This window comes from Etheostoma spectabile, chromosome 15 (assembly GCF_008692095.1).
Source record: "Etheostoma spectabile isolate EspeVRDwgs_2016 chromosome 15, UIUC_Espe_1.0, whole genome shotgun sequence".
Lineage (NCBI taxonomy): Eukaryota > Metazoa > Chordata > Actinopteri > Perciformes > Percidae > Etheostoma > Etheostoma spectabile.
Window position 1 is genome coordinate 8,008,039 of NC_045747.1, and position 12,044 is coordinate 8,020,082.

Consider the following 12,044-nt stretch of genomic DNA (forward strand, 5'->3'; position numbering starts at 1 on the left):
TGTGTGTGTGTGTGTGTGTGTGTGTGTGTGTGTATATATATTTTTATATGTGCCTCCTCATCTTTTCCATCAGTTTGTCCAATCTTTCAAGCGGTTCAATGGAAAAGGAGGAGCAGGAAATGAGAGAGGAAAAAGAGGAAAAGCGAAAACTGAATACCTGGGCAGACTTGGCGAGCTTCTGATTGTACTCCTTCTCAATCTGCTTCAACCTCCTGCTGGTCTGCAATAAGAAGGGAGAGGTGAGAGTAAGAAAGATATGCAGACAGACCGATAAAGAGACACAAAGAGAGAGTTCTGAAATTGAATCTTCTGTTAGGAAGTGTATGCATCCAACTTCCTAAGACGCACTCTGTCATGCACGTACGCACGCATGCACGTTGATCTCTGTCTCTTGGCAATGTGCCCCTGCAGTGCAGGCCTGTGGCCCCTTGGCACAGTGCCAGTCCCAGCGCTCATGTGTGCCAGCAGGTAGTGACGGCCATGGCGCACAGTGGGCACCACTCCCCTTTGATCACCTGCCAACAAATCATCACTTAACAAGAAGAAGGGGAATTAAAACGTTGCTGCCAATTAGCTACAGGGAGAAAAAAAGAGATGATCGGGAGAAGCTGGGAGACACAAAACGGGGGAGACAGAAAAGGAGTGAATGGAGATTGTTGGAGTTTATTGAGCGGCACTCGTCTCTTTGTTTATGGGTTGTTTCTCTATGGGAAGCTAGCCAGCTGGAAGGAAAGACTGCGAGTGTCTAATACAAGATCTGACTCCATTCAGCTAGCTGTGTTGTGATGCCAGAGTTTCAATAAGAGGCTAAACAGTGGAGTGAGATAATTAGGTGTCAAAAGGTGGAATTTGAAAGGGATGTTGAAAGCTGCCTGTACGAATAGTGACAAGCTCCATACAAGCACTGCAGAGAGAATACTTGAACTATCGGTGGACATGGGTCATTATTTGAAAGGCTGGCACGTCTTTTAAGGGGATTCTGATCAAATTAAAACTCCCTGTACCATATTCCCCAGTGAGCTTAATGCCGTTGATGAACCAGTGATAAGCAACAAAGTATTATGCCCCTATATTCAATTCTTGAAAGCTTCCTGTTTACGAAGAAAATATAAAAATACCTAGAAAAACACAAGCCAACAATGCAGATCCCTGATTTTCTCTCTCTCTCTCTCTCACACACACACACACACACACACACACACACACACACACACGCTTGAATCTCTTGACTTGTCTGACAGCCACTGACAGACGGACAACTCACTAACAAACACTGTTTCATTGAACGCACCCCTCGCAGCCATCAACACCTGAGCTGCGTTTGGACTCTGCACCCCTTCCAAACACTTCCTGACAAACACCGCCACCCCTGCTCTGAGCGGACACACCTGTCACCACGGAAACATAGAGCCATCACCAAGGATACTGGCCTGTCTTCCTGTGTCAGGGATCTGAGTGGCAGACCGCTCGTCCCTAGGGGCCCTATAGCAGCTGATGAGAGAGAGGGAGACAAAGAAGGGTGTAGAAAATGCAAGAAAAATAACTGTGTGGCAGAGGGGGCACAAATGGAGTCCTTCGTTTGTTGTCTCCCTTTAATGGTCGCGTACTGCTCCATCTTGACTACAGCTTTGATGACACTTCTGGTAGTTACTGTAGTATTAGATTTAGTTTTACCATAACTCTCAAGCAACCTACATTTGCTAGAAAAACATCATCACAAAGAACAAAAACATAATTGTCTTGAAAATAATAGGTAAGATGAGACTTAAACTTGTCTCAGTAGTGAAAAATGTTTACATCAAAGTTATATATCAGGATCAACTTTGTAATTGATTGTGATGTAATGAGGTGTGTGTGACTCTGTACTGTATATGACACGTAAGGGTATTCATGGAAACATATGGCCATATTGACATGAAAACAGGCTCAGATGTTTCATAAAAACATAAAGAGATTGCTACAAGCCTATTCCTTTTTTCCTACAGTCACTCAGGGGAATTTAGCAGGAAGCGTTATATCATACATCATACAGCTCAACCATCTAAACATACATAAAAAATGGCTGTAAATAGATGATCTGGATAGTACAGTAGGACTGTGAAAAATGCAAAGGAAAAATTAGAGCTAAATTAAAAGCCCAGCCATGCGTATGTGTGTGTGTGTGTGTGTGTGAGAGTGTGTGTGTGTGTGCGTAAGCACTTTCAAAGAGAGTACCTGTGCCCTGCCAAAGGCATTTTTGTGCTGAAGGCACTTTGAGGCTGTATCAGGCTCTTCAATCGCCTCTTAATCCTAGCTGTGTGAAGTGTGGCTGCTTTGAAGTGTGTGTGTGCATGCATGCGTGTGTGTGTGTGTGTGTGTGTGTGCGTGTGTGTTAAAGAGACTAGAAGTGGATCTGAAGGCAAGGCATGCACCGCTTACCAGAACTTAATTAATAATCTGCAGTGGGAACCAGGCCAAACACGCACACATACATACACACATACTGACACGTCCACACTAAAAAAGGACTGATGGGAGTGTAGGAAAACGGGTGACAACTCTCTCTCTCTCACACTCTCACACACACACTCTCACACACACACACACACACACACACACACACACACACACACACACACACACACACACACACACACATTAATCTTTTGGAAGTGACATTTGCTCAAGGTTTGCAGTCCTATTGTTTGGAATGGACTGTTGTATTGTTGCTAAAGGAGGAGGAAACCACAGTAAAGATTTCTCAATAGAGCAATCCTGCCAACACATGATAAAGTCTGTGTGTGTATGTGTGTATTCAAGTTTCAGTATTTTCAGAATCTGTTCAGTGCAGTCTACAGTCCTAGGCAGAATAGTGCCTCCAAATGGCATCTTTCTTCAATATGTTTGCAATCATCTCACATTGCTTAAGAGCAATTATGGTTTTCAGCATCGTTATAATGCTGAACGATGAAAGAAAATATAAAACTGATGGGTGATGTGACACCACACATAAAAGGACAACAGATTGACAGGTGATTGGGTAAAAGGGCAGAGATGTTTTTAAAGTGACGAGTCACAAAATATGCTCTTTCTTTATGCCTGTATGCTAGTTTCACCCTGCACACAACACAATGTAACATTACACACTAGCAAACTGATTTGTGTCATTTCTCAACAAAAAAACATGATTCAAAGAGACGCTCTCCCTTTTAATGGCAGAAGTATTTGTAAGCATTCAAAACAATCCTCTGTTCTCTATGTCTCTCTTTACAATTTATGTTCAATCTGCCAGCGAGGGAGAGCCTGGAAATGTTAGTTGCTCGTTTGTCTGTAATCATTGGTGTCTTGCTGTGCATATGTGTGTAAGAGTGAAAGTTGGTGCTGAGACATGAGACTTTATTTCCATTTACCAGTTTACCATCACTGCCTGTCAGTAGTGATTCTCTTAATCCCTGCTGCTCACTTTCAGAGCTGTATCACACGCAGTAGAGAAATAATGCATCACAGGCTCACACAGGCAAGCTACCACAGATTAACATACATTCAACACACAGACACACAACATACTCAATGTTCAGTGATTACACACTCAACCAGCCAGTACTTGGTATCTGAAAACCAATTAAATCCATTACCATCAGTTTGAGCGGGCTTAACATCTCACACACATCTTAAGGTCAGGAAAATAAGTTAGTTAGAGGCTGTGAATGCTTAATGGCTGGAGTTGCTTGTAGAATCACAGAATGCTTCAACATAAGCAGGTGGACTGACTAAACCACAGAGAAGTATGTCATTCATGCTTTCCACTAACCCCAACCGGCCCGTCAGACGCCGCCTACCAAGAGCCTGGGTCTGTCCGAGGTTTCTGCCTAAAAGGAAGTTTTTCCTCGCCCCTGTCGCACTGTTGCTTGCTCTGGAGGAAACTACTAGAACTGTTGGGTCCTTGTAAATTCTGGAGTGTGGTCTAGACCTACTCTATCTGTAAAGTGTCTTGAGATAACTCTTGTTATGAATTGATACTATAAATAAAATTGAATTTAATTTCTTTCTGTGTATAGACTTGTGTAAACTATTTATAGGCAAAGGTAATGATGACTGTTAAGCAATAAGCAACAATTTTGCAAGAAAGATGTTACATTTATTTCAAATTGGTCATTGGTCCAACTTGGTTGGAACTGTGTTGAAATTATGTCTTTCTGCCAAGGTAGACCTCCCTGCTATTTATGCCTCCATCCCTACTTTGATCAATAAGTCTGCCTGGTGTTCAGATGTAGGATGTTGCCGAGTTGAATTAGGAACTTAACAACCCCCCCCCCACACACACACACACACACACACAAAAAAAGAGATCCCAATATCATGGTGTCCCACTTAAAACTCCACTTCAAACCAAAGTGTAATCTATAGCGTGCAACAAGATGGGAGCTGCCTGACGCCATGTTTTAATACGATTGAGAAAGTGTGTCGCTTCCCTCCCTCCTCTTGGATGACTTCAAAAAGTGAGCAAGGGAGCTGTGTGATGTTTTTTTGGGACGGCAAAGCCTTTACTTTGACTCTTTCATCTGCTGGGTGACTCACTCGCTCTCTCTTCGCCGTTGGGCCCGATGGTGCACTGAGGAAACGAGGAGCTCAGATCGGTCCGGGCATGCGTACACGCACGCAAACACACAACACGTGTTTCTACACCAACGCTCTAATGTGTTTGTGAAGCAGCTGTGATGTAAACATATACCAACAGCAGACACATAGATCCAACAATCTATATGCCCTACACTAAACATTCAGAACTTTATCACTTTCTCCCCTTAAATGAGTTCCTTGGTTTTGCCTCCCCCATCTCTTTGTCTCCCATTCAGTCTTTAGTTAGTGTGAGGTGAACGTCTGTCCTCTTTGATCATCCCTCAGCCTATGTTTTCTCCTCCTTGTCTAATCCATGACCGACTAAATAATGCGATTTGGTGTATCTCCAAATGGCAGAGAACCAACTTAATAAGTCAGCAGTGAGAGTGGGCAAGAGAGAAGAACAAAACGTCACTATAACAACAACAATGACAACAACCTTGTACTACCATCTTCTGGCTGAGAGAGAGAACGGTACACTTGCAGAGGCTGAAAGTACAAAGGATCAAAGCTAGTGTAAATGGACTGATATGGATGTTTTATGAAAATGTTAATGGGCGTACTAGAAATATTGTCACATCTCCCTGGTTTAACTTCCTGCATTCTGAGTTTATACTTAAGACTTCTTTGTAGTTTTACGAGGACCTGCAGATTCCAATCTAATTTGTTCAGCTTTGTTGACACTGTATCATCCTTACTTTGTGGACATTCTCCCTGTGTCAATGAAAACGATTTAAAAAAACAACAACCAGGTAGAGATGAACAACAACAAAGGCATTAATATTGTTACACTATTAAGAACATAGATCCACACAAACTGATGCACAGAAAAATGGGTGGTCTGTTCACAGATGCACAGCTCTAAATATGGATATGAATGCAACAAGAACACATTGAAGACACATTATCCAATCAGTCAAACCACATGTAATGATGGTCAGGGGCACATGTGTCCACACATGGAAAGCTGTGTGTAAGCAGATGCTTCTCCGGCCACATGAAAAGATCGCCTAGTCAGCTTTGTGCATAGCACAACAAACAAGTTATATACAGACAATTTTCCTTTGCCATACAACTTAGGGTTTGAAGTCTGTGCCAGAGCTGAGGTACCAAACTGCCACTGCAATCCTTTCTACGGCTGTACAACTGATCACAAACAAGTTAAGGTTTTCATACAGTATCTTAGCTTTCTGATGCTCAACTTGTCTTCATGTGTGTGTATGCATGCGTGCGTACCAGAGAACGAGTGAGGACTGTCACGCCTTTTATGTCAAGGTAGTCACATGGGACATGGCCAGAGGGATACTGGTGCAGTAACACAGGGAGCAGGGATTGGCTAATGTATGTCCAAAAGCTGCTTTTTCATTAGCTGATTTTCCTCCAGGTGGTTTGTCACACTTGGTTAGTGTGTGATGAAATGTCTTGTCCCTTTGATCTGAAGTGAAAGTAGGCGTGTGAAAGTAGGCGTGTGTGTATGCACACAAGTAGGCGTGTGTGTATGCATGCATGAATGCATGCACACACACACACACACACACACACACACACACACACACACACACACACACACACACACACACACACACACACACACACACACATTTTCTAATACTTGCCAGAGGAATCATCAGAATGTATGTCCTCACTGAGTGTATTTTGTGAATACACACTTTTTAAGCGCATGTATGGTGACATACCAATGTATATAGTGCTTTTCTAATCGTAACCACTCCTCAAAGCGCTTTAAAGTATTACAGGCACCATTCCCACACATTCATACACTGTGGCTAAGGCTGCCATACAAGGTGCCACCTGCTCATCAGAGAGCAATTTGGGGTTCAGTGTTGTGCTCAAGGACACTTTGACAAGGGACTGCAGCAGGGATCTAACAACCAACCTTCCGATTGGTAGGCAACAGCTTTACCACCTGAGCCAGTGAGTACAGTGTACACCCTCTCTCTTACACTCACACACCTGGTTCCACACAAACCTATCAGTCAAAATGTGTCTAATCTCTAGCAGTTAAAAAAGCAATGCTCCCCAGACTAAGAGAAAATATGAATTCAGGTTTCAGACGTTATTCATTTACTATAAACCCAAGGCCTCCTGATCTTTTGTCTCACAGTACCTCAGATCTCTAGTATTGACAAGGAGTGAATATGATACAACCATGTAAGGTGAAGAGGTCAGACACAAAGATCTTTTCAACACTAACCAAACTTTAAGCTCATAAAAGTACTGCATATCAAGCTCTAATTGCAAATATGACCTGTGTTATTTTATATGCAAGGGATCATACAGAAGGGTGTGTCCATATGTATGTGTGGTAAGAAACCATATTCTTACACTTCCTTAAAGCCCAGCCCTGGTTTCTGGTAACTCTTTATAGAAAGCCCTAATGTTCTATGCTTTGCCACAACTTGAAAGCAGGGGGGAGGATGTGGGGAAAGACAGAGAGAGAGATGGACAATGGAGGAGAAAAAGAAAGTTAGATAAGGAGGTGGTGTGTGTGAGAGGCAGGACTCGTGCTAACTGTAGCCCAGAGATGAGGCATCTTTATCAGGCGGAGGCAGCTTCACAGGCCCCTCAGTGGAGAACAGAGATTGGGAGGTCTGGGGTTGTGTGCTTTCAGTCTTGCTCGCTCGCTCGCTCGCACGCACACTCTCTCTCACACTCACACACGCACACACAGATATAAACTTCAATAGCAAACAGATTAAAACCCCCCACACCTTCTACTCAGCCTACCTGCATCACTTTTCCTTCTCTCCTCGTTTCTTTTTGGTGCAGCTCAAATGTAGGGAACTATCTGAACGTCTGATCCTATCTCCTCTGATATTCTGTTTCTCATTATTTCATTCCAACAGCTCTGACTGTCTACTCCCAAAACATCCCCCCATCCCCTTCTGTTTCTCCCTTAAACGAATGTGTCTTTGATGAGAATCCATTCATGGATTTAATGGATTTCTCCGGCCCTTTTTTCCAGGATCTAGGAGATGTGTTAAAAAAAAAGAGAAGGAAAAGCTGGTTTGCCCAAGCTTGGCTTCCAAGAGGATGGTGGACTGCAGAGGACAGCATTTCTGTCTGCATCAAAAGAATGAGAAATTTTCAGCTTACAAAACAGGGCGAATGAGTCAATATGGATCTGAGAGCTGGCTGACTTCAATCCTGCATATAAAAAAAGAGGGTGCAACAAAGTAGTGAAACTTTTCCCTGCCCACTCCGAAGTCAAACTTGGAGACAGATTAGAAAGTAGAAGAAAAGGGGAAAAGTAAGATGTTCAACCTTTGGTGAGTTTTTTTCTTTTTTTTTTTTTTAGAAGTATGCACTTTCAGCTGACTAAAAAGGAGGAGAAATCATTAATCTCTTTTGTAAAAAGTGAAACTAGCACATTACTTATAGTGTTATCAGTTCAACATTCAGCATCACTGCTTTGAATCCACTCCAGATTTCTTCCCAGTGTACAAAAAGTGGGAAGAGAGAGAAAGAGAGAGAGAGAGAGAGAGAGAGAGAGAGAGGAATTAAAGTGAGCCAAAAAGATAAAATAGCTTGTAGCTGCAAAACAGTCATCGCATATCCAAAAAGAAAAAAGTGGACCGATAGGAAATAGCCTGATTTCTTCAAATGAGGATTACACTGTAATAAGCACACTCTTTTCCTTGGATCTCTCTCCCTTCAGTACCCCTGTTTCTGTGTGCCATATGGAGCCAAAATGGCTGGCTGGGTGCTTTGGAGGTCCCTGCATTCCCGGGCTAATGCTGTGCAGCTGGCGTGGGATGGTGCCTAATGAAAAATGCTCTCTTTGATGGGACCTGCCCAGGGATTAGGTTCTGATCAACACTACCTTAGGTCAGCTTCCTGCTAGACCAGCACAAGATTATGGGTGATTTCCCAGCCGTGGGTCCAGTTTCTGTAGTGGCGAGAGAAGATAATATGAAAAAGAAAGCAAGGAAGAAAGAGAGAGGGAACCTCAGAAGTTCTAATTAAAGTATTTCCTGGCTCACTAAGACAGCAAAAAGCAACGCTGGATAATAGCTCTACTGAAATGCTCTGTGACTGACCCTTACTACTCAAAACAGTATATCCCATGACGGTAAGAGGGTCAACCAAAAGACTTAATTTCTACAGATACAGGCTTTTTTGTGGTGGCTCTGTGAGTCAGTGGGTGCATCCAAGAGGACACATGGACAGGTTAACCCTAGCTTGGATGTGCAAACTTTTAGATGTTCTTATCTGAAAAACTGCACCCACATGACAGCAACAGTCTTTTGCTACAGTGATGAACCCAAGCAAGCCTTCCTCCCCTGGGGGGGCTGCTGTGGCTCAGCAGGTAGAGCAAGTAACGGCCGTTCGATCCCCGGCCCCTTCCTGTCCACATGTCTGACAAGACACTGAGCTCGTCTTGCATGGTAGCTTGCTGTAGTTATGAGTTGTGAGAGAATGAAAGGAGGCTTTGGATAAAAGTGCTATACAACTATTCCCAGGCACCCACGCAAAAAAATTATTTTATCTGTGTGGCTCAGATAATGACACACACACACACACACACACACACACACACTTCTCACTGTCAACACTGATGAAAAATAAACATCTATGGGGGAAGGACACATTCACAGAAGCAGACATACAGAGACAGTGGGAGATACGTAGAAAACATACAAAAATGGTTTGTCTGAACAAGAATATTACTAAAACAATAATGATAATAAAAACAACTTCCAGCTCTACTAAAAGCAACCACAGGCTCAAAATCAACCCTGAGTCTAGCAGCAGCTTCTACTGTATGCATGGGTTAACACATCTCCCTCTGCCCATCTTTTCCTCCCTAATTCAGTGTTTAGTGGCTCTTTCAGACATGAGTGTTCTCCACTTTTCTTAGTTTCTGCAAGTGAACTAATAAGGTTGTCACTTTTTATGCAACCTTTGTTTAAACAGAAATTCATCCACACAGGCAATAGAGAGTAATGTAACATGGTTTATGCAGACAGCATCCTATTGGAAACTGGCCCTTTCCCATCTTTTCCCTCCTACCCTTCACCCACCTTCTCTTGAGCAGCATCCTTCTCCTGCTGGTAGCTTCTCTCAAGGTCGCCACGGATATGCTCCATGTCCGAGCGGAGCCGCTCGAGGGATGCCTCTTTGTCCAGGAACGCCCTTTGTGTTTCCTCCTCCCGGAGTAATGCCATCTCAGCCAACTGTTGCTTGTGCTGTGCATGGGCACCCTGGATTTCCTCACGGAGACTCGACAACTGGGCTTCCAAATCTGAAATAGTCTAGAAAGAGATGGAAACAAAGATGTACAGTGGATTTAGGTAAGTGATGTTAACTAATGTCCTGCAGATACCACGTGGCTCTCAGATGCTTTTAGGTCAAGATTTCATATTCCAGATGATAGAATAGATGGAAAAGGTGAGAGGAAATTGTCTTTATTGGTACACAGAAATACATTTCTGTTAGACTTTGATGTATTGTATGCTTAACTGTACTACTTATCTAATTTGTTTATTGTGTATTCCTCCAGATGTTTAAATGTGTTTATTTAATGTACCAATCAAGAGAACGTATCAGAACATCCACCCATCTGCCTATCTGTAGTCATGCATTTCTGGCACTGACAATTGGCTTATCAATGGGTCTGGCTGGATCGTGGGAGGAGATGTTCTATGGCAAATATGTGAGCGACAACAAGAAGCTGTGTCCTGCAAGGTGAAAATACGGAAATAACACATCTGTCAACTCCAAAACATGTACAAAGTATAATGATTCCACAATGAGAGAGTAAAGAGACGCTGAAATGATTCCCATCTTCTGTTATTGTTTCAAATGACAAGTTTATTATTTCATGGATTTCACAAATTTCAATATGACAGTTATGTCGTAAACCGTTTAAATCTGAGCATGCGCAACTCAAATCTGCATTCGCCTCACATTGGGCAGTGACAGAGCTCTTTAAAAGTGCCACCATTGAGCGTCAACATTACATAGTATGCTAATAAGCCCAACCGCATAGCTTCTGAAACACCAAGAGACATACAATGAACCTACATCTCAAACGTCTGGCAAATGCCAAAAGGAAAAAGCTTATGGTTCAGACAAAAATGCATCAATTAGCTGTTGTGATTAAGTTTGCTTAGTTTCAAAACTGAAAGACTTCTATTATTTTGAAATCTATGCTTACATATTGTATGTACATTTATGATATGACATTTGCCATCCTTGTTACATTTGGATAATACAAGTTTACTGTCCTCAAATAGCCAATTTGTAGTACATAACCGCACATATTACATGTATAAGCATATGATAATTTCCTCCAATTTACAACAAACAATGAGCAAAAAAATAATTTTGGCTAAGTGTAGGTGACTCTAAAATGTATTGCAGTTTCACACTTCCTTACCTATATTGCACGTATTTCCCAGCTATTGCAAATCCTCATTACTCTTCTTGGTTTATTCCTTACTTTAGTTCACTTTGCTCTGCCTCCTGCCCCCCTCCCTCCACCCCTCCCCTCAAAAAGCCTGGGCATCCCAGGACAACGGCATGCTAAGGCAATCAGACAGAAAGTGTCTGAAGTCTTTTTTAGCGGGCACTGGGGAGAATCAAAGAGACTTCAAAGGAGTGTCACAAAAACAAGCAGATGCTGTGGCTCTGTGTTATACTCCCTCCAACTCTGGCAAACACAGACTGATCCACTTGTGCACACACATACATACATACATACATACATACATACATACATACATACACAAACAGCCACATGGCCTAGCTGTCATACACATACAATGGCATGAAGCACATTCAGAGAGTATGAGGTAAAAAAAGAAAACACACGCAATCTTCTATCTCTATGTCCAACTCCTCCTGTCTCTCAACATTACCCATCTCACTGCTCAGCTTGTGCCTTCAAGGGCAAGAAGCTATTAGATCTGAGCCCTAGAGTCTTTAATATATAATTCTCTCTTTAACAAATGTGGGTGATTTGGCTTCCAAAAAAAATCTTTTAATAAGTTAAAAATGTAATCTCCCATAACAGAGGCATTGGCAATGACACTTTAGAAACTTAAGAGGCCAAAAGAGCATGTCTCCTTTGGAAGTGTTTGAGCAAAGTCACAGCCACATGTTAGCATGCGGATGTGGAGCTTTGGGATGAAGTAACTCTTTGTGACAATAGGAGTGTCAGAATTTAATTTATTGGGTCAAATCATGTCATCTAAGAAGACAAAAGACTGGGAGAACGACAGAACTCTGGTTAACAAACTATATATATTAATCAACAGAAAATGGGTCATGTGTAGATGAGAAGCCATGAGACTTCATCAGCTACAGTACTGTAAATCTATATATCTAAAATATTGTCTCAAGAAGAAGCTTATCTGCCACCACAAAATTGCTCTTTAATGTGATTTGTTGCACAGACATAATGGAATGACATTTTAACC

The 12,044-nt window shown here is 42.3% G+C and overlaps 1 protein-coding gene across 6 annotated transcripts in view; it reads right to left on the reverse strand.

Annotated features, from left to right (window-relative positions):
* The window catches only part of cep112 (centrosomal protein 112), a 102,682-nt gene that overhangs the window by 30,302 nt on the left and 60,336 nt on the right, over nt 1-12,044 (reverse strand). For 5 of the 6 annotated variants that reach the window (XM_032536686.1, XM_032536684.1, XM_032536683.1 and 2 more), the window contains 2 exons: nt 9,645-9,875; nt 158-220 (listed from right to left, as the gene is read on the reverse strand). In XM_032536686.1, coding sequence (XP_032392577.1) covers nt 158-220; nt 9,645-9,875 — 294 coding nt within the window. The remainder of the gene's footprint in view (nt 1-157; nt 221-9,644; nt 9,876-12,044) is intronic. The other variant, XM_032536685.1, reaches the window with a different exon arrangement.